Genomic DNA, 22,466 nt, shown 5'->3' on the forward strand with positions numbered 1-22,466 from the left:
CCTCCTTTTTTTTTTTAAATGTATTTTCCAAACAACCTGTTCCACATGGAACAACAAAGAACAAGGAAGGTGTACTTGCCGTGACCACACCTCCAGAAACGCGTTCCTTAATAAGGCAGCTGCGCAGTCCGCTGCAGTCAGAAGCATCTGTGTACGGAGGTATGGCCCAAAACGGTATGAGAACAAACAGCCTTACACTACAGATTTTACACTTGGAAATCTTGTTGCAGTTAATAACATAAGCTGGCTTTTTTTGTTTCAAATATGCTTTTGATAGTCATTCAAAATGCTTTTCAGTGAACATTGTTTCAAGGGAGCAGTGGGGAGCAGTTGCCCCTAAACAAAAGTCGACTTTGAAAGGCTCTGCCCAGAGAGTCGTCATACACCACACCGCCCTCCCAAGCTGCAAAGGCCAGAAAGCGTGCATGGACCGCATTGTCAGCATTCAGAGAGGGCATATGACAGAAAGAGGCTTCGATGACATCGGATATAAGTGAGTAACTCTTTTGCTTTCACTGTTCAACCTGTCCAGGCCAATGTCACTTGTGTTTGATATTTATATAATGCTGTTTGTACTATATGAACATATTGGAGGACATTTAATGAAATCTTTCTTTTTAATGAGTTTCTGCTGGTTTTCGATGCTATATGAATATCAACAATACTTTCTATGGTTTCAGTTTTCTCGTCGGAGAAGACGGTACAGTGTATGAAGGCCGTGGTTGGGGTGTGGTAGGGGCACATGCCAAAGGGTGCAACCATGACTCACTTGGGATTGCCTTCATGGGAAATTTCAAAGGTAAGTGCACTTATTGCCTTTTTGCATTGTGCATTAAAGTTATAAAGACCATAAAAAACAGGAGAGGGGTAAAAATGTGTCGTTTTTATAAGCCTTAAGAATGACGTTAGGATGTCAGATATGATAATGCTGCTGCTTTTGATTTCAGATTACGCGCCAAGCGCAGAGGCGATGTCGTCAGTCAAACAGCTGCTGAAATCTGGCGTTTGTCAGGGCATTTTGAGCCCGACGTTTGCCCTGTTTGGACACAGAGATTTGGGACAGACTGACTGTCCAGGAGGAAAACTGTATGCTGCACTAGCACAACTGAAGTGAAAGGGTGACAGGATGAAGAAGAACTTAGATTAAACACTAATTCTCTTTTTGTTTCTGTCGTGGCTGTCCTCTGAAATAAGGGAAGATTTGTTTCCTGCAGGTTTCACAGCCTGTCATACTTTCTCTTCTTACAGCAGAGGGAGCATCACATGGGATAAAATGAACCCCCTTTAGCTGCCAAGGGTGCAACATGCCAGTGTCATTGCACTTTAATTCAAATTCAATTGTCACGGTAATTTTAGCTTGAATACATTCTTTGTTTCTCGTACATTGGGCTGTACACATTAAGCATGAATACTTTGCTTGATATTGTTGTTAGTGAACCTTGGTTTAAGCTAAACATTCACATGGAAGTAACCTGTTCTAATGTTATTCTATGGGTTTTTGTGTAAATAAATACCATTATCAGCAATATTCTAACTACTTGATTCAATTTTACTGATGAAGAATTCTCTTTTTGCTCATCCTCTCTCTCCGAGAACAAAGTAGCGCTTGTTGCTTGGGTCTCACCATTTTGCGTCACATGAATCCTCCACACAGAATTTAAACAATCAGAAAATATGCTTTACTGCATATGGGCGAACAAATTGTCTTTGCAGAGGAAGTGTGTTCATGCAAATGTCTTCAGGGTGCCACTGTAAAATCACTGTAAACAACACAAGACAAATGTTTTGGAGATAAAAAAAAAAAAGAACCAGGGTGATTACAAGTGTCGAAGCAACAGAGCATGCTTTCTGCCGTGTCTGAAACATTCCCAACAAGTGCTCACTTGTGCAGCGCAGGGATTATGAAGGGAGGCCCCTATCAAATTGACTAAGAGAAGGTATATTGTTAACAGATTATATGTGTAGTTCCGGTCGTCAAGTCTGATGTAAAATGGCCAGCATTACACTTGATTTAATTAGATTTGTTTTGTAATTCATTATTGCCTCGATAGTAGTCAGTATAGTAGCAGTAGGTATTTGGCATTTTCACATGGCATTATGATGTAGAGGCCAATCATTAGTGTAATAGTTGTAATATATTATAGTCTATAACCTTAGCTGTGGTTGTTTCTACTATTCTCCTGAATTAACTACCATAACATATAAGTCATATTCACATTACTATAGATATTATTATAGTTACTGGAAATGTGTCTGTCTCTGTCTTTGTGTCTGTCTTTGTCTCTCTCTGTCCGTCTTTTGTCTTTTCTCTCTTTCTCTCTCCTTTTCTTCTTTCCCAACCGGTGCAGACAGATGTCCGTCCTCCACAGAGCTGGGTCTGTCCAACGTTCCTGCCTGTTATAGTGAAGGTTTTCGTTGCCACCGTACTCTATGAGGGAATTGTTGGGTCTATGTTTATCAAAAATAAGTCATAGAGTGTGGTCTATACCTAGTTTGTAAAGTGTCCTGAGATAACTTTTGTTATGATTTGGCACTAAGAATAAAATTGAACTGAATTGAATATTACAAAAAAATTGTGTTGCGATAGAGGGGTTTTGTCTTTTGATATGTCTTTCATAATAGATTAAATGGAATAATAATCATTTCTTCTATGAGCAGTCAGAAAAACAATATATATTGTATTTTTTTCCCCAAAACTGGAATTTTTGAAAATATCTCAATCAAAAGGCCTGTTTATGCCATTTTTAATTTACCAAATTTCCCTCTGCCCCTTACAGAGCATTCTGTTCTCCATGGGTAACAAATCAATTATGGTCAAATTGAGCTTTTGGTTATTTTTTTGTAAATTTGAGTATAAGAACAGAAATCACTGCACTGACTGCCCTTTCATGTCTGTCTTTGGGGTTCGGAAATACTATAACAACACTGTCCTCTGCTTCCAAGTGCTGCAGGATGATGAAAACATATAAATGAAAATGCACAAAAAGATTTACATGGAACATGGTTGGATGAGTTATTTACTTACTGTTTAGTAGTGCAATGCTTGATTTCTATGTTGTTTTTCATAGTTCTCAACTTTCTGTTAATGGAAGTGAAGACATTTAGCTTCAGCATCACTGGGGAAAATAAAAAGTGTGCTCAAATGCTGGAATAGTCCGTGACAGAGTTGTTCTTATATGAATATCATCAGACTATCAAAAACAATAAGTGTGTGTTGTGACCTTTAAACCAATCCTGTTTGACACGGAACATTTTATCACACAAGACCCTGACTCGACTCTATCATGTTTCACACTCTTCTTGTTGGGTCTTTAAAAAAAAAAAGACTACCTGAGTGTAAAGTTTCTACTGTGTCATTAAGTGGGCCCCAAACTGTCTTGTCATTTATATCTACTGCACAATCATGAAGACAATATCACATAATCTTGCTTGCTGTCTTAATCCTCATTCATATGGTGGGATCAATCACCATCTTTAAAGTGAGATAAATAACTTATCTCTCTCTCTCTCTCTCTCTTCCTTTCACCCACACAGACACACACATTTATTTTGCTTTACTTAATTATATGCTATTATTATATAATAGACTGTTAATGGTGTTATTTATTAGTCAAACCATTTAGTTGCAGTTGTAAAATATCAGTAGTTTTACAATCTTAGCAGGAGGACACCATTTAACTCTACTCTAATTAATTTAGGAATGGCATGCATGATGTCTGCAGCAACTGTGCTTTAATGATGATCAAAACAATAATTCAGATTACTACAAAGCAACATGGCAAAAATCCACCCCCGAGTTAAAATGTGGCTCCCGAGGAGACATGGGCCCGGGGCGTTTCTCTGTCTGGACGGTCATGCATTTTTATTTGGAGAAGTTTATCAAGTGATTTCAAAGTGTGAGACTGGTTTGAATTTTGCAATAGCAGGTTAAGAAATATTGTAAAGGAAACGACCTTTCCCTAGTTTCTCAAATTTGGTTTGTTTAGGACAATTACCGACGAGGTGAGAGAAGAATTTAGGCTACACCTACTTATTACTTTTATAGGCATTTTACCAAACCATCACCAAAGGGGGAGAAAGGGGAAAAGGAGTGATGAGGCCAGCCCAGAGGGCAAGGCGCGTGTGGAAGTGTTAAGTTTCAGGAGTCACGGAAGTGTCATAATTGAACCCCAGAGTTCACCGTTCAGTCACACACAGATTGACAGCATTTCATTGCGGATTCAAACGGATCTTGGCACGGATTGGGCTAAATCATTATTATTTTTAGTTTTTTTTTCTTCTTCTTAAACGGCCTTAAAACACCGAAGCCAATAAAACATTGAGCAACACTATGATGTTCTTCTTGTTGCTTTGATTTTGTATCAAGAAAACTGATTAAATACCTTTATTGGGTTAAATTACTTCTTCTGTTTTATAAAAATAACAATGGACAAATGACCTCCCCAAATGTTTCACTTTTAGATCCAGGCTCAAAGTAATGCACTACTTTTTGTAGGTAACGAGTGCTGAGCCGCTGTGATCATGCGCATTTGTTGTCATGCTGTCTGGCCAGTGCGCCTTTGACTCTTCACCACTTTGGAATCAGTGCATTTTTGCCCCGTGCGTTCAGTGACGCGCTCTGCTCTGATCACCGGACGCCTTTGAGGATTTTTAGTTTTGACTTTAATCTTTTAAGATGGATGACTTAAAAACTTCGGAACGACTTTTCCACAAGTCCCCATTCAGCATAAGCAGCCTGTTGTTGAGACGAGAGGGGGTGACGGGTGACCAGGAGTCTCCTTCTCCGTCCCAGAAACCGCGCGCCGCACATCCAGAGAAATCCGGTCTAGAGGAAAACGTTGATAGAGTAAAGAACTGCGTAAACGCCAAAGTGTGCACTAAAGCAGGAACCAAACCGGTGACTGCAAACGGAAAACAAGAAGAACATAAGGGAGAATCGAAGAAAAGTGTTGAAGCAGAAGAAAGTGTTAAACCTGAGAAACCTCCTTTCAGTTATAACGCGCTCATCATGATGGCGATCCGCCAGAGCCCGGAACGACGGCTCACGCTCAACGGCATCTATGAGTTTATCATGGACAACTTTCCATACTACAGACAGAACAGACAAGGATGGCAAAATTCCATCAGGCACAACTTGAGTCTGAATAAGTGTTTCGTTAAAGTGCCGCGCCACTATGATGACCCGGGGAAAGGCAACTACTGGATGCTGGACCCCTGCAGCGAGGACGTCTTCATAGGTGGAGCATCAGGAAAACTCCGGCGCAGGGCCGCGGCTGGCTCCAGGACCAAGCTTGCACTAAAAAGGGGAGGAGGTCGCCTGATGTCCTCCAGCGCTGCTACCAGCGTGACCTTGGCCGCAGCAGGTTCCTTTTACTGGCCGGTTCCGCCGTTTCTGCCTCTCCAAACACCAGTGCGCACCCACCTTGGTGCAGGGACTTATCTGAGTGCTCATCCCCGCTTTCCAAACCACGCTACATCGATGCTTTCACAGCGGTCCCGGTTGAGTGCAACAAGTGTTGCAGACGCCGACCGGTTTGTGCAGACGCACCAGGAGATGTCATACATTGGACTCAGTTGCGCGCAATCACGGCGCCATCAGATTGGCACCGCTTGCACGGCTTTCTCTACGTCCATCCCCGCATGCACCCTGCCGCTGTCGGATCCGTACTCTTTTAATATGATCTCCGGACAAGCCAGCTACTTTTATTCTCACCAAATACCATGTGGCGCAACGTTTAGTCCGTGCCAAGAAGAGTGCGCCATGTCCAAGACGTCTCCGGGACCATTTTTATCCAAGAGCGGCCACTCAAACCTCGGGGGGTTCTATAATGACTTACCAAATTACTGCCCTCAAGTCAGTTCAAGCCCTCCTTCGTCTTGGAATATAGAAAAATAGAGAGAAAGGCCTAGTGGTCGATATATAAGGTTTAAAATATTGCTGTGTAATTTAGATTAACAAAGTTGGTGTTTGAAAAGGTATACCTGCAGTTTGGAGTTTGTTGAGTTCATGAAAAGCCTGGTCAATGAAAAGGATCCCGCCGTATGTCCCCATTAATGTTTTTGTGCTACAGAAAATCCATCTGAACTGGAAATGGGAAAAAAATTTGCATGTGTATTGTTTCACCACAACGCGTGTTGCGCAATTTGTTTCCAATTAACAAAAAATAGCTCAGACATTAAAACCATGAGTAAGGGTCTCACACACATTGACATCTAAACAAAGGCTTCTTCTGACACACTTTTTCAAAAATGTGCAAAAACATGTATTTGCGCATAAGCTATTTTAAAACACATCCTTAACTGTTCTTAAAACAGGAAGGGCTCGAAATATCATTTTATCATAAAAATGTAATTTATGGCGTCTTGATCCTCATGAATTATTATCCACAAACGTGTATGCACTTGCCAGTAGGGAAACTGAAGTGATGTTTGTGCGCATGCCATTATTTGAGGCCTGTCATCAACTGAAATGATCCGCTAAATACAAATAAGGGAATAAAGTAAATACCGAATTATCATTCTCTCTGCAAGTTATTAATTTGTCAGCATATTGACCTTTTTAAAGTAAGCTATTCAAATTGTGTTGAAGTTACATGGACAAGTCTTTAAAAAATATATGAAATTATTTTTAGTGAAGGTGGTGCAATCGTTAGAAAATGTGTAGTGTAAGCGAAAAAATACTTTAAACTTCCTGCATTTCTCCTCTTCGATTTTGTTAATGTTGCAATTAAACATATGACATTATTAGCTTACAGGTAATTAAACGATAAATAATGCATTTTTAATTGTGTTTTCTTTTCACCTCATTAAAACCTATACTGATGCTGATTGTTCTGATTTGTGCTGTGTTACTAAATGTTTCACTCTGGAGATTTGAGCCCACACAACAAGAATGACAGAGGGGAGGCCTCTTCATGGACATACTGTAATCCTCCTACTTTTCTTCCTGTTTAAGATCAAGAGTTCAAATGTGCACCTGAAGCCTCCTTGAGGAGACATCGTGTTGAAACAGTGTGCAGACTGTGATGTAACTTCAACAGGTAGACTCCAGTCCCGCTCATCTTAATGATCTTTGATATTGTGTTTCACCAGGCGCTGACATCACTGCATGTTCAACTTTCCCTCACCTCTGCCTGACATATAAATTCATAAAGAAAAATAGATGCATGCGGATACAGATTAGAGCAGCTTCCTGGACGTCTGCCTCCCTCCGTGAGACAAAAGACTCTTTATATCATAAGACCTGAGCCAGTCACCTTTCCAAGCCCAGCCACATTCACAGTCGCCTGTGGTTAAAGCAGACTGGGCTGGATCGGGTAACTTCACTGTTGGCAAACTCACAGTCTAGATAGATGTTAAGATAATAATATTTTCATTACTGGTATGAGTAATTGTGGTCTAGAAAGCAGAGGGCAGCAGTGAATCAACAGGTTTATGGTGCAAAATAATGGTGTATACCCCGAGGCAGGAGTAAGAAGATACTGTTTACTGCTGGTGTGATAAATAACCACTTTTTTTGACAGCTCTACTGATAACTACAGAGCTCAAATTCACCCTGCAGATAAATGAGTATGTGCTTTCAGTTTAACACAGTTGAGACAGTTCGTTTGGTGCTGATATCTCCCGCTGATCATGTGCTGATGAGATGGTGTGGTCTCGATTGTGTTCACTAAGTTTTGTGGATTTTTGCCAATCAGAAATAAAGTGAAACAGTTTATAGTAAGATTATGTAAGAGACTGTATTTGTGTAGTACTTTTTTAATTTAATGAAAGGAGAGTAGTGTTTATTTTTCACAGGTTAGTATTTTTTTTCTTCCATTGAGAGATTGTAAAATACCCTCAGAGTACAAGGCAGCATCTCCCACATTCACTGCATTGCATCACAGACAAAAGCAGAAAAGTAAAATGCGTCATCTAAAATATAATTAATCCAGCATCACACATAGCCAACATGTTCATTCCCACTTGGCATTTATTTTTTATTGTTTTAACAAAACGTAAGATTCTCTCAAATCCAATAGTTTCTGTACAATCCCTAAAGAAAGCAATGTCTTTGACCATAATGCTATGTAAAGTGCATTTAAAATGTACCCATTATTCAGTTTTTGATTTACTGGTTGCTAATCTCTGCTCTCCTAATTAGGCAACATCACATGGAGACTAATGTTCATTTTCTCCACAGTTAAAGAAGCAAGTCTATTGGCTGAGCTAGATGTGCTTCATGAAGATATAGTACAGCTCTGGAAATCAATCCCACACACTCACCTCTCTTAGCAGCACACAGGCTGCCATTATCCGCAGCAAGTGGCTTCCACAGGTAGACCTGCCACCCTTTGAAATAAGGTGGTTGGGTTGTACACCCCCAGGCGTCTGTCCGTCTCTTGCCAGAAAGCCAATCTCTCAATGTCTCATTGCTGCTGTGTAGATAATGTTAAAGAGCAAAACAAAGACTTATCTGTTTGGGTCTGCTGTGGTATCACTTTGGCTGCTCCCACTGCCATCGCTTTTCCTGTGACAATTTATTAAAAGGGCTTTAAATACACTGTAAGTCATGAACACCACACCCTGAAACAGCAAACAACAACAACATACTAATTATATATATATATATATATCATTATTATTTATTTTTTTTTCATTTAATAATCTTCTCTTCCAAAAACCCAATTCTTCAGACTCGCCCTCTTATCACTAGTATTCAGATGAACACCTGTAAACTGTAAAACTACTCCTTTACACACAGGTAAGATTATTGCGTTCAAAATTATTGCGATAAATGCTTAAGTATTGTCATTAAACATTCAGATTTTGAATCATATTTGAACCAATATTGAAAACTTAAACCGTAAAAAATAGTAAATTGGCAAAAAGCATTTTTTTAAAGGCATTTCAAATGTACTTCCTCACTTTAGCAGATCCCACACCTTTTTGTTTTTGTTATGAAGAATGACTCCTAACCCCTGCAGGAAACTATAACAGCACTGGAGAGCTCCTTCAGTGACCAGGCTGCTTCACCCAAAGTGTGTGAAGGAGCGTTAATGCAGCTGTCAGACTGTACAACCAGCACTGCTCCCAGTACACCACACACACACACACACACACACACCAAAACAATAATAGATGGATGGATGGATAGCAGGATGGATGGATGGATGGATAGATGGATAGATGGGTAGATGGATAGATAGATAGGATAGATAGATAGATAGATAGATAGAAATATGTTAATGATCCCAAGCTGTGAAATGTCAGTGTAGCAGCAGCATTACACACAGTAACAACACACAGGCGCATCAAAACAGTAATATAAAATACAATATTAAAAAAAACATAAATGTATAAATAATGACAATAACTGCACTATAATGTTCACCAAGTGAGTTCGATTCACAGTGCGAAATACTGCTCAGGTGAATTTCAGTCTCAAGGTGCAATACTAATATTTTCCTCTGTGGCTTTGTGTAAATTTAAAACATTTAAAATGATTCTTTATACAGTGGGTACGGAAAGTATTCAGACCCCCTTAAATTTTTTACTCTTTGTTAAATTGCAGCCATGTGCTAAAATCATTTAAGTTCATTTTTTTCCTCATTAATGTACACACAGCACCCCATATTGACAGAAAAACACAGAATTGTAGACATTTTTACAGATTTATTAAAAAAGAAAAACTGAAATATCACATGGACATAAGTATTCAGACCCTTTGCTCAGTATTGAGTGGAAGCACCCTTTTGAGCTAATACAGCCGTGAGTCTTCTTGGGAATGATGCAACTAGTTTTTCACACCTGGATTTGGGGATCCTCTGCCATTCCTCCTTGCAGATCCTCTCCAGTTCTGTCAGGTTGGATGGTGAACAGCCATTTTGAGGTCTCTCCAGAGATGCTCAATTGGGTTCAAGTCAGGGCTCCGGCTGGGCCATTCAAGAACAGTCACAGAGTTGTTCCGAAGCCACTCCTTCGTCATTTTAGCTGTGTGCTTAGTGTCATTGTCTTGTTGGAAGGTGAACCGTCGGCCCAGTCTGAGGTCCATAGCACTCTGGAAAAGGTTTTCGTCCAGGATATCTCTGTACTTGGCCGCATTCATCTTTCCTTCAATTGCAACCAGTCGTCCTGTCCCTGCAGCTGCAAAACACCCCCACAGCATGATGCTCCCACCACCACACTTGACTGTAGGGATGGTGTTGGGCAGGTGATGAGCGGTGCCTGGTTTTTCTCCACACATACCGCTTAGAATTAAGGCCAAAAAGTTCTATCTTTGTCTCATCAGACCAGAGAATCTTATTTATCATAGTCTGGGAGTCCTTCATGTGTTTTTTGGCAAATTCTATGCGGGCTTTCATGTGTCTTACTCTGAGGAGAGGCTTCCGTCGGGCCACTCTGCCATAAAGCCCTGACTGGTGGAGGGCTGCAGTGATGGTTGACTTTCTTGAACTTTCTCCCATCTCCTCACTGCATCTCTGGAGTTCAGCCACTGTGATCTTTGGGTTCTTCTTTACCTCTCTCACCAAGGCTCTTCTCCCCCGATTGCTCAGTTTGGTTGGACGGCCAGCTCTTGGAAGAGTTCTTGTCATCCCATACGTCTTCCATTTAAGGATTATGGAGGCCACTGTGCTCTTGGGAACTTTAAGTGCAGCAGAAATTTTTTTGTATCCATGGCCAGATCTGTGCCTTGCCACAATTCTGTCTCTGAGCTCTTCAGGCAGTTCCTTCGACCTCATGATTCTCATCTGCTCTGACATGCACTGTGAGCTGTAAGGTCTTATATAGACAGGTGTGTGGCTTCCTTAATCAAGTCCAATCATTAGAATTAAACACAGTTGGACTCCAATGAAGGTGTAGAACCATCTCATGGATGATCAGAAGAAATGGACAGTACCTGAGGTAAATATACAAGTGTCACAGCAAAGGGTCTGAATACTTATGTCCATGTGATATTTCAGTTTTTCTTTTTTAATAAATCTGTAAAAATGTCTACAATTCTGTGTTTTTCTGTCAATATGGGGTGCTGTGTGTACATTAAAAGGAAAAAAAATGAACTTAAATGATTTTAGCACATGGCTGCAATTTAACAAAGAGTAAAAAATTTAAGGGGGTCTGAATACTTTCCGTACCCACTGTATATGTTTTTTATATTTCACTCTGTTTATCTTGTTTCTATTTCTTCTATTATTTTTTTCTAACTAATAAAGGAATATCTTACCGTATTCCTTTTTTCTGTTTTACTGTTTTAGTAAATGTCAGTTATTAATGTTTTTACATTTAGGAATACATTTTTGTTATCGTCTCTGGAACATGTAAGGAAAGTAAGGTTTATATTGAATATTTTCAATAAAAAATAAAGAAAGGAAAATACGTCGTGGGACTGTAACCCGGAAATTATTACTAAACTTTGAAGCGCGCACTTGTTGACCCGGAAGTAGCTCGAGACACGCGAGTCTGTTGCAGAATCGTTGCAGATACGAAGACACTCGGTGGAGAACAGCGGAATATCATCTGAGAAGACTGTTTTTATACACCAGCAACCATGTAAGTAACTGTAGTGCTCAACGAGTCTTTGGGAGAGTGGACATGTTCAGTCTCAGAGTCTGAACTCTGAATCACAGAAGCTAACAGCTAACAGTAGCAATGCTAACACGGTTAGCATGTTAGGGAGTCATGAAGGAGACAATGCCGGTTAGCTGGGCTCCATAAACCCTTTTTTAAGTCTTTACGATGATATATATTCACCACTTACATTATGTTACAACTAGGGTAATGTTAGAATATAAAAACACAACTCTTTCTTAACAGCCGTGGTTCAAAGATGAATGTTTACGAGTCAGAAGACACACAATACCATTGATATAAGCTAGTTAGCCACATGCTAAAGTCGATCACTATGCTAACGTTAGTCTTTTAAGCTATGCAAGGCACGTTTATTTATATTATAGCACAATTCAACAAGGTAACTCAAAGTGCTTTACATAAAACGCTAAAAGCATTGGTAGAATTGCGCAAAACATAAATTTAAAACACAACGTTTAAAAGATTTACATTTTAACACATTTAAAAGATGGTTACAGAAGTTATAGTGCAGTTTACTGAAAAAACAAATAAAACCTAAGATTTAAAACACATAAACGGTCATTTAAAACGCATAACAGATGGTTACAGTTACAAAAGTTACAATGCAGTTTACTGGAGAAAAAAAACATCAAATGAAACATATTAAAGTTTTAAAACAAAAGGTAATTTAAACCACATAAAAATTCATTTAAAACATTTAAACGCATAAACAGTAACAGTTACAGTGCAGTTTACGGTAAAGCAGTAACAAATAGAAAAGTCTTCAGTCTTGATTTAAAAGACCTAAGATTTGCAGCAGACCTGCAGTTTTCTGGAAGTTTGTTCCAGATTTGTGGAGCATAAAAACTGAACACTGCCTCTCCATGTTTAGTCCTGACCCTGGGGACACAGAGCAGACCTGTCCCAGACGATCTGAGAGGCCTGGATGGTTCGTAGCTGAGCAGAGGATGTGAAATGTATTTTGGCCCTAAACCATTCAGTGCTTTGTAAACCATCAGAAGCACTGTGTAAAAAGATCTGAGGATGTGTTAACTTGCCTTCTTACAGCTTGTAATCATTTATTTTATAATAAAAGGTTTAGTTAAACATCTGATAAACTACAATCATTTTTTTCAAGAAAACATGATTATATAGCTTACCTTGTAATCCTTTTTTTGTATTTATTTACTTCCTTATCTATTGTGTATTATAGTACTCTCTCTTCTTCAATCTACTTATGTCATCTTATTGTAAGATTGAAATGTCCATTGAGAGGAAAAATGACTGCCTTAAATTTGCGAATAAAGTTTTGAGAGAAAAAATAATATAAGGTGACATTTAATCGTATTGCCTTAATGCTAGTGCCATATCCTTAGTTTAAATTGACAGAATTAAGTTAAAATTAGTAATTAAAAACAACATACTGAAAATTACAGGTCAAACACCCATTCACCTAGGTCTTTGTGCTCATGGAAACGAGCACTGTGAATAAATTCATATATTCTTTACATAGTTTTCAAGGTAAAGTGAAGTAATTTACTTTTTTCATGCGTACAGTAAGGTAGATAGTTTAAATCCAAGTCGATGAATTTGTTAGATAGCTGGCATACTGTGTTGAAACGCTCTATCTAATTTGAATTAAAGTATATTTTGTTATGTAATTATTAAAGGCAATTAACTCTACAGTAAAAAGTCACTCAGTTATTAAATGTGTTCCAATCAACATTTAAATGAAATTGTTTTATTTTTTGTCGTTTTCAGGAGTCTGTTAACAAAGCCCAAGTCAGAGATGACCCCAGAGGAGCTCCAGAAACGAGAGGAGGAGGAGTTTAACACTGGCCCTCTGTCGGTGCTCACCCAGTCTGTGAAGAACAACACACAGGTCCTCATCAACTGTCGCAACAACAAGAAGCTGCTTGGAAGAGTCAAAGCTTTTGACAGGTACTGAGCCTGGTCACTGACCTATTACTGGACAAGTTTGAGAGGATAATATGAGTTAATTCACAACATTAATACATTTAATTCAACATGGTATTTGTACTGATATCAATGACCATAAACTTTATGGTCATTTTGATGTTGTTATGATATTTCCATGTGCTTACTTTCACCAGCTTTACTAGCTGTGATTTTATAACCATGATGGTAACAAATTATGAAGTCTATTACCGGTATCTATTGTTTATTTATTATTTATCTATCTGAATGTTTTTGCACATGTCCTGATTTATTACTGAACACTCTGTCTCAATATGGGCCCAGACTACGTAATATATGATTTTTTAGAAAATTATCAAATTAATTTTTTGAGGTTTGATGCATTTTCATTCTGCCCCAGCTTTATCCGTATGCTGAAGACTGACACACAGGATGAGATTTGTTCATTCACATAAATGATGTCCCCTAATTTCCGCATAAGGCTACATGGTCACTCCCTGTGTGGGCACGTTTCATTTACAAACATGTTAACAAAGCTTAAAAAGAGAGCTTTCATAGCCTCAGGTCTTGCTGTCAAAAATCAGCAGGTGACAACATGAAAAGTGTAGCAGCAGTGTCAGTAGTGGTAGAAAATATTAATATTAAATAATTGTTCTTAATTGTCTGGCATGAAATTGGATGCTAGAATGATCTTTCTAAAGGAAAGCGGTCAACGACTAATATAAGAGGTGGATTACTGGATGTCACAGTCACAGAGATATTAGACGAGATAATATTGTAGCCTACAGAATGTCATGTTGCACTGTGTACAACACTCGAGAGTGATACTACTGAACAGAGAAGACCCGAAGACCAAGAGACAGCTGTTAAATTTAGAGTATTCTCAAAACAACGACTGAGCTGTAAGTTGCTGTGCCAAAGAATGCTAATGAAAAAAATCACAACATATAGATTTTTTAAACAAAATTTGCAAGCCGTGAATATGATGATAGTGTGAACAGAATATGAATTGGCGTTAAGTTTGCCTGAGTTGTATGTTTTAGTTTATTTCAGTTTCATATTTAAGCTCAAAATTAACTCAGATTAAGGTATTATATATCCTAAATCAACTGCTTTTCCTCTGTGGAGAAAGGTCAAATAGCAGATCTGATTTTTGTCCACAACAAAATAATCTTGTATTACACATTCCTGCCATTTAAGAACTAATCCGTTTGTACAATAGTTTTATTTTTCCTTCAGTGACACTGTGTTTCATCTTTTACGTCCTCGTTATCATTTCAGGCACTGCAACATGGTCTTGGAGAACGTGAAGGAAATGTGGACAGAAGTTCCCAAGAGCGGGAAGGGAAAGAAGAAGTCTAAGCCAGTGAATAAGGACCGCTACATTTCTAAAATGTTCCTGAGGGGGGACTCCGTCATCATCGTGCTGAGAAATCCTCTGATCACAGGAAAATGAACTCTTTATAAGCGCCCAGCTGAATCGCTCACACAGCCCCTTTTCTTGTCTTTTTCTTTCTTTCTTTTGTTGAATGATTTGAAGGCAGCGGACTGTCATTAGTAGAAACCTGTTTGTTTTGTCATTGAATCACTGCGGTCACTATTGGGTAATATACAGTGTCAAAATGCCGTCTGTAATTTTTGGAGAGCCATTTAGTCAGAAGAAAATCTGGTTTTGCGTTGTCAACAGTCCTCTGTATTTTTCATTTTAATAATAAAAGTGATGAATAGATTTAAGTGTTGTGACTGATTTTTTTTACTTTAAGCCTCCATGTTTCTCCTGCCTTTAAACATTTTTTCAGACTAGTTTAAATGGTGCTTTGTAATATATTTGTATTAATAATCTCATTGATCTGTATATATTATCACTACTTAATACTTTGAGATTGTATTTCTCATCTATTGCACACTACATCAGATGTATCAGAGAAAGCCTCGGTGAAAAGTTCATTTTGCTCCGTTTTTTCCCCGGGTATCCTTGCCAGCCTCCTCCTCCTCCCGCTGTCACCCTTTCACTCTCCCCTGACAGCATCTAAGGTGTCGGGCTTGATTTCAGTCAGCAGCGCTCAATATGTGACAAACTGCCGTTTAAAGGCCTGCTGCATTATTGATGAGACCAGATGTGCTGACTGTCACTTCACACCCTCATCTCGCTCCCATTTCAGGCTGTTCCACTCTGCCGCTCAGCCCCTCCTGACCACTTTGTTAATTGTCTTAATAGCTTGACAGATAGTCTCGCCTTACATCTCTCTAACCGTTGGCACCTAACCTCTCATTCTTCGGCGCTCTCAAATTTAGTGGTCAAGTCTACAGGATCTTGGGAGTAAATAAAAAGCTTGTCTAAGTATTCTACATTTTTTGGAGAGCTGAATGGCATTGATCTCTGAGTCAGCGTTGAAATATCTTTGGTTAAGCTTAGAATTAGAACATATCGTCATTTTTGTGTATAAAAGCATCTTATATTCCCATTTTAAAACCGACTTCACTATTCCTTAACCTTCCTTCCTGTTACACCATAATGTTGTCATATCTTTTTCACTTTTTCCTTTACCACACAGCGCATTAGTACTCTTACTATTGACCCTAGCGTGCCTAAGGCCAGCGCCTGTGGTAGATCTGTGTGGGCAATGAGGCCTCACTGATTTACAGCTCTCAGGTGAAGCCTGCTGGGTCCGAAGTAGAACGAAACCACCAGGTGAATCCTTCTGAGCGCTGAATTTGAATTGCAGTAAACTTTTGACTTTTCTATGATTAATGTAATGGTTCCTGTTGCACTCCTGCTCCAGGCGAATCTTGACATTAACCAAAAGTTTAAGAAGATCATGTTGCAAGGGCCGGAAAACTGTTTTTTGGGGGGTTTTTTGCACTGCCAGCTTAAGGCGTTAGGAAATAGCAGCTGCTTAGGGCACTGTGGCCACCGGGAGGCCCCAAAATGAGTCAATTGCTTCCTTCTTCCATAGTTTAAATATTCATTTTAACCTCATCTTATTGTACATATGTTCTTTTTTAATGTTTGAGTAAATTCACTTCAAGTAAAGTTTATCAATCTGTCGGCTATTTTGGAAAATGAAATCCCATCTCAAAATAATCCCCCTCACAGTTGCAGCGTCCTGGGACAAACTGTCAAATAGGTGGTGGGTCTATTTGGAGGTTCTTGAGATAAATACAACCTTCGAGTCCTCATTTGTTGGGTATCATCGTGCACTTTTCTCATGTTACTTCGCTCATCTCAAAGACACTTCAAGAAGTCTATTTTCCTCCAGATTTTTTTGGGGGGGTCAGTGATCCATGAGCAGGAAGGCAGATGTTTTATTCAGTAGGTAAGCGATAAGAGGGGGGAAGTGTGATTATGATAGCGATCGGCCGTGCATCGATACTCGAGCCTCCGGGCAATGTGACACCGCGCAGAGCATCGATCGGGGCCCGGTAACCGGAGCCGCCGCCGCAGTTTGTTTTCAAGCAGAGCCGCGATCCGGGTGTCAGAGCTGGCAGGCCAGGTGGAGTGAGAAGATGAAGGGGGTGGTGTGTGAGGAAGAAGAGAGGGTATCAGCTCTGTAAACACACAAACACTGCCTTCACTCATCTCTCTTTAAGTGTGAATGACAGCACGCAAGGACACAGTCAGTGACAGCCAAAACAAGAGGGATCAGGTGTATCGAGCTGCTGCATGTAGACCCAGGCCTATTTACAAACAAGACTTATGGAGTAGCAAAGAAAAGTGGGATTAACTGACACCTAAATTGAATTGAATTTTACCCGGAGATGATAAGGATTATTATTATGAAGCTGCACAATAACCCATTCAGTGGTTGATTCCAACATGGTCCCTGAGACGTTAGAAGACAAGACAAAAAAGCACAAAGAATCACAAGACACTGATCATAGAATCTAAAATAAGCACACTCCTGGGACAGCTAGAATAATATCATTCAAGAATTCATTGCAAAACTGTAACCTTGTTCCATGAAAAAGTCCTAACCTGACTTTGTAAAACATGGCACCACTATATATATACATAAACAAGGGACTTCTTGCTACATTATTATTCACTCGAGGCACTTTACATGAACACACTGGCCCTGGTGTTACACACAAATACAAAAATTTAACCTGTAGTACCAGCACACTGCCCCCTCATCCTACTTTTCTGAAATACAGAGTTTTCTTAAGTGGTGTGATGAGAATTGCCTCACCATAAACATTAAAAAGACAGAGGAAATGGTGCTGAGCCCAACATCAATAGGGGAGCGTAGTCCACTGTGTAAAAATCAACCAAGTCAACTCCTACAGATATCTTGGCATCCTTTTGGATAACCTTTTCAGTTGGCATGTTCATGTGGATTACCTGTGTTCTTGTCTCCAGCAAAGACTGTACTTCTTGCGCAAATTCAGGGTGTTTGGGGTTAATCAGAAAGTCATGTTTGTATTTTATCAGGCAGTGTTTGAGAGCATTCTGAGCTATGGGATGTCGGCTCGGTACGATAACCTTTCTGTCCAGCAGAAATAAAAAATTGGGCGCCTGATTCATTGTGCTATGAAGGTAATGGGGAGGTCTGAAAAGCTACCCTTTCAGTCCATCTATGAGCAGTCTGTGCTCAGACAAGCTGAGAAAATATTATCTGATTAGATACATGTTCTGCACACAGAGTACCAGCTTCTACCATCAGGCAGAAGAGTCCCCACTAACAGGCTGAACTGCTTTAGGAATTCATTTGTGCCCACCTCAATAAGGCACCTAAATGCCCCCAGGGCCAAACAAATAGTGCACTAGTACTACTGACCATGACCCATGGTGTAATACAGCGGGCGAGGAGGGTGTGTGTGTGTGTGTGTGTGTGTGTGTGTGTGTGTGTGTGTGTGTGTGTGTGTGTGTGTGTGTGTGAATTGCACTGTTTCCTGTATGCTGTTTGATATGTGTGGCCTATATGTATGCATTGCCTGCATTTCTATTGTTATTTATTTTATGTATCGCAGCTTTATGTGACAGCCAATTTCCCTCCAAGGATAATGAAGTGTGTCTTATATTATCTTAATAATATTGTACATATGATGCAGCTTCTCTTGTTCTACTCTGAGCTGGACTGTCAGGAGTCCTTCTCTTCTAAACGCATCACTACCGAAATGAGTTTGAGAGGATGCATTTAATAAATACAGGATTACAATATTCTGCATCACCTGCAGTTTGTTCCTAGGTTTAGCTGACAACCCACTGTACCAAGCAAAGCATGCATAACTGAAATGGCACTCTATAAATGAAGACACGAGAAGTTTCTCAACAGAAAAGTCAAAAAGCCGTGTTCTGCGAAACAGGAACTAGAGTTTACCGGTACACTTAGGTAATAACACTTACACAGCAGTAGATTCACAGGAGAGAGATACTGATCTAATACCAGCCCTAAATATGAGACACTGGTCGAGGATACTATTTCAGCTCCATTACAGGGGACTTTCAGTGCATTTCTTTGTGACAGCTTCTTCTTAGTTCTAAACAGGATTGACTCAGTTTTACCCAAATGTATTGAAAGCTTGTTATCATTGAGCCACTCACTTTCTAATCCATTACTAAGAGTTTTTTTTAGTATCACTCACATCATGAAGTAACGCAGACTCGTCAGCATACACTGGCTTTTCATTCTGTCTGTGGCCATGGATGGATTACTGAACGGGCCTAATGGCACAGGCCCAGAGGCCCACAGGGTCAGAGGCCTTTAGGCGCAAAATGTTGCTGAAAACCCCACAAAACAATCACAAATAGATGCAAAATTACCACAAAGACACACAAAACAACTACAAACAATCCAAAATGACCACAGAGATGCAAAATGAGCACGAAGATATGCTAAGTGGTTGGAACAAATCGATAAAAAACATACACGTAATGACTACAAACAGAAGAACGCAAAACAACTAAAATACAGTAGATGCAAATATCAAATATCAAAATAAGATAACAAATTATTAATACTTGATTTATTCTGAAATACTGTTATTTTTTATTGTTCAATAGTTGATAGAATATCCGCTGTGGCTATACCACTGCTGTCCTAGCATGTTTTTTTAAATAACCATGGCACTTCATCAAAAACCCTTCTTTGAAAAAAACAGTTTGCAAAATTAGAGAACAGTGTTCATTGTGCAAGAAGAGAAGATTTAAACAATGAACAGGAAGTGTAGAGGCCCTTGCTTTGGCAAGGCACATCTGCGTTCACAGGACATCACTAGTTTCTCACACTGCTCTGGTTTGATCTTGGTCCGTTCAGTAACTGTAGTGGGTTTCTTAGACATTACTTTGTTGCCAACGATTTCCTAGAGATTCTCTGTGAGGTTTAGATCTGGACTCTGACATTTCCTCCTCCAAATTTAACTTCTCTATAGATACTATGAGTTTAGTCTTTCCCAGTTCAACACCGAACATAATGTTTCCCATCAGACCCAAATTAATTAAACAATGTCATGTAATGTTTTGGGGGATGTTTTCTGCAGCAGGAGTTGGGCCTCTGGTACAGCTACATGGCAGGGTGAATGCAAATGTTTATGTGAACCTCCTTCAGCAACACGCAATACCTTCACTGCAATTGTCTCCCAATCAGCTGCAATTTTCATGCAAGACAATGCCCCCTGTCACACTGCAAAACGCATTACGCAATTCCTTGAAGCTGCTGGAAACTCAATCTCCTTGCGGGAGTCATCCCAAAAGGATCAATAAAGAGAAGTCTAAGTCGAAGTCTAAGAGTACTGAAACAATGAAATGGCCAGCCCAGAGTCAAGATTAAGGTTTTTGTTGAAGTGCTTTGGTTATTAAAATAAAAATAAAAAAACATGCTAGAACAGCAGTGGTATACAGCTGATCACATTCTGAACAGTAAAAAATAAGCGTTTCAGAATAAATCAAGTATTAATCTTAATCAAATAACATTTGTTTTCTAATTTTGATCCCCAGTGTATAAACACGTTTATTTATTTTCTTTGTTTCTTCTCAGTCCAAATGCCAATGTTTCTTTCTGCCGATTGTGTTGATTAGACATCAGTTGTTATCAGGCTAACGTTATGTTATATTATATATTATATATCATATTATATTAGAGCATTTCTTCTATGTTTTGCTTGTCAAAGTCAGATTTTGATCAAATATTTAGGATTAAGGATGTCAGGCTTACAGAAGTCAAAATGCTTAATCCGTGTGAATATGCAACAGAAGTATGTAAAATCCTCTCATGTATTGCAAACCCCCAGAGAGGACATGACCTTCTATGTTTAATCTACAACCTACGTCAAAGGCATACGGCCTGCAGTTTTGATTTTATTTATCTATATTTCTCTGACCTGTTAGTTACATCTATCTAGTGACATCTAAAAAACATAAATAAAAAGGATAGTTTTTAACACACTGGGGTTTGTTTTTTTTACTGCTGAAGTGTCTATTGCATACTGTACTATACTGTATGTACTGTGTGCTGCACTAAGGTTGTACTGCCATCTAGTGGATTATAAAAGTAATGCTTTCCAACAGAGACCATGCTTTAGCTTCACTGACGTTTGAATGTATTCATACAGTGTTTCCTAAAAACTGGAACACATTTCCTTGATCTTGAAAGCATCTTCTTATCAGATGTAGATATAATATCTGATTCGAAATGGAAGTGTTTTTTTGGGCCATATCATAGAAATCTGTCTGTTAAGTACAGATTTTATTTACATGTTCAGTGCTCAGATATTAACATTTAAACTGTTAATATCTAAATTGAGAAAAAATGCTTTATTTCATTTTGTATTCTTTACCTTGGGGGGGGGGGGGGTACGTACGTCGTACCGATGGCACCCCAAACTCCCATGTCTCAGGGAGACGATGGTCTGCTCCAGCTCACAGACGTACCAACACACGCTCTGAGGAACAGAGCACACGTTAATAAGGAATGCAGCTTTAAGTGGACATTAGAGAGAATGCAGCTTTAAGTGGAGTCTCCCCCTGCTGGACATTAGAGACAATGCAGCTTTAAGTGGAGTCTCCCCCTGCTGGACATTAGAGACAATGCAGCTTTAAGTGGAGTCTCCCCCTGCTGGACATTAGAGAGAATGCAGCTTTAAGTGGAGTCTCCCCCTGCTGGACATTAGAGACAATGCAGCTTTAAGTGGAGTCTCCCCCTGCTGGACATTAGAGACAATGCAGCTTTAAGTGGAGTCTCCCCCTGCTGGACATTAGAGAGAATGCAGCTTTAAGTGGAGTCTCCCCCTGCTGGACATTAGAGAGAATGCAGCTTTAAGTGGAGTCTTCCCCTGCTGGACATTAGAGAGAATGCAGCTTTAAGTGGAGTCTCCCCCTGCTGGACATTAGAGAGAATGCAGCTTTAAGTGGAGTCTCCCCCTGCTGGACATTAGAGAGAATGCAGCTTTAAGTGGAGTCTTCCTCCTGCTGGACATTAGAGAGAATGCAGCTTTAAGTGGAGTCTCCTCCTGCTGGACATTAGAGAGAATGCAGCTTTAAGTGGAGTCTCCCCCTGCTGGACATTAGAGAGAATGCAGCTTTAAGTGGAGTTTCCTCCTGCTGGACATTAGGGAGAATGCAGCTTTAAGTGGAGTCTCCCCCTGCTGGACATTGGAGAGAATGCAGCTTTAAGTGGAGTTTCCCCCTGCTGGACATTGGAGAGAATGCAGCTTTAAGTGGAGTCTCCCCCTGATGGACATTAGAGAGAATGCAGCTTTAAGTGGAGTCTCCCCCTGCTGGACATTGGAGAGAATGCAGCTTTAAGTGGAGTTTCCCCCTGCTGGACATTGGAGAGAATGCAGCTTTAAGTGGAGTCTCCCCCTGATGGACATTAGAGAGAATGCAGCTTTAAGTGGAGTCTCCCCCTGATGGACATTAGAGAGAATGCAGCTTTAAGTGGAGTCTCCCCCTGCTGGACATTGGAGAGAATGCACTATACTTGGCAGTGGTAGAAAATAACTAAGTACATTTACTCATAGTAGGCTACTTAAGTGTTTTAGGT

At 39.7% G+C, this 22,466-nt stretch overlaps 3 protein-coding genes across 3 annotated transcripts; all 3 read left to right on the plus strand.

Annotated features, from left to right (window-relative positions):
- Positions 1-127: 127 nt before the first annotated feature.
- Positions 128-1,528, plus strand: pglyrp5 (peptidoglycan recognition protein 5). Its single transcript, XM_083913364.1, has 4 exons — positions 128-174; positions 298-493; positions 681-799; positions 948-1,528. Exons 1-4 carry the CDS (start codon positions 162-164, stop codon positions 1,112-1,114), a joined length of 495 nt encoding a protein of 164 aa, XP_083769490.1. The 5' UTR covers positions 128-161; the 3' UTR covers positions 1,115-1,528.
- A 3,147-nt stretch (positions 1,529-4,675) lies between these two features.
- foxg1c (forkhead box G1c) lies at positions 4,676-5,896 on the plus strand (the record flags this gene model as incomplete). The annotated part of the gene is made up of 1 exon (XM_083913777.1): positions 4,676-5,896. One exon carries the CDS (start codon positions 4,676-4,678, stop codon positions 5,894-5,896), a length of 1,221 nt encoding a protein of 406 aa, XP_083769903.1.
- Positions 5,897-11,414: 5,518 nt separating this feature from the next.
- On the plus strand, positions 11,415-15,204 carry snrpd2 (small nuclear ribonucleoprotein D2 polypeptide). The gene is made up of 3 exons (XM_083913527.1): positions 11,415-11,529; positions 13,309-13,488; positions 14,767-15,204. Coding segments are annotated over exons 1-3 (357 nt in total). The 5' UTR covers positions 11,415-11,527; the 3' UTR covers positions 14,942-15,204.
- The last annotated feature ends 7,262 nt before the right edge of the window (positions 15,205-22,466 follow it).

This window comes from Echiichthys vipera (genome assembly GCF_963691815.1).
Source record: "Echiichthys vipera genome assembly, chromosome: 5".
In the NCBI taxonomy this organism is placed as follows: Eukaryota; Metazoa; Chordata; class Actinopteri; order Perciformes; family Trachinidae; genus Echiichthys; species Echiichthys vipera.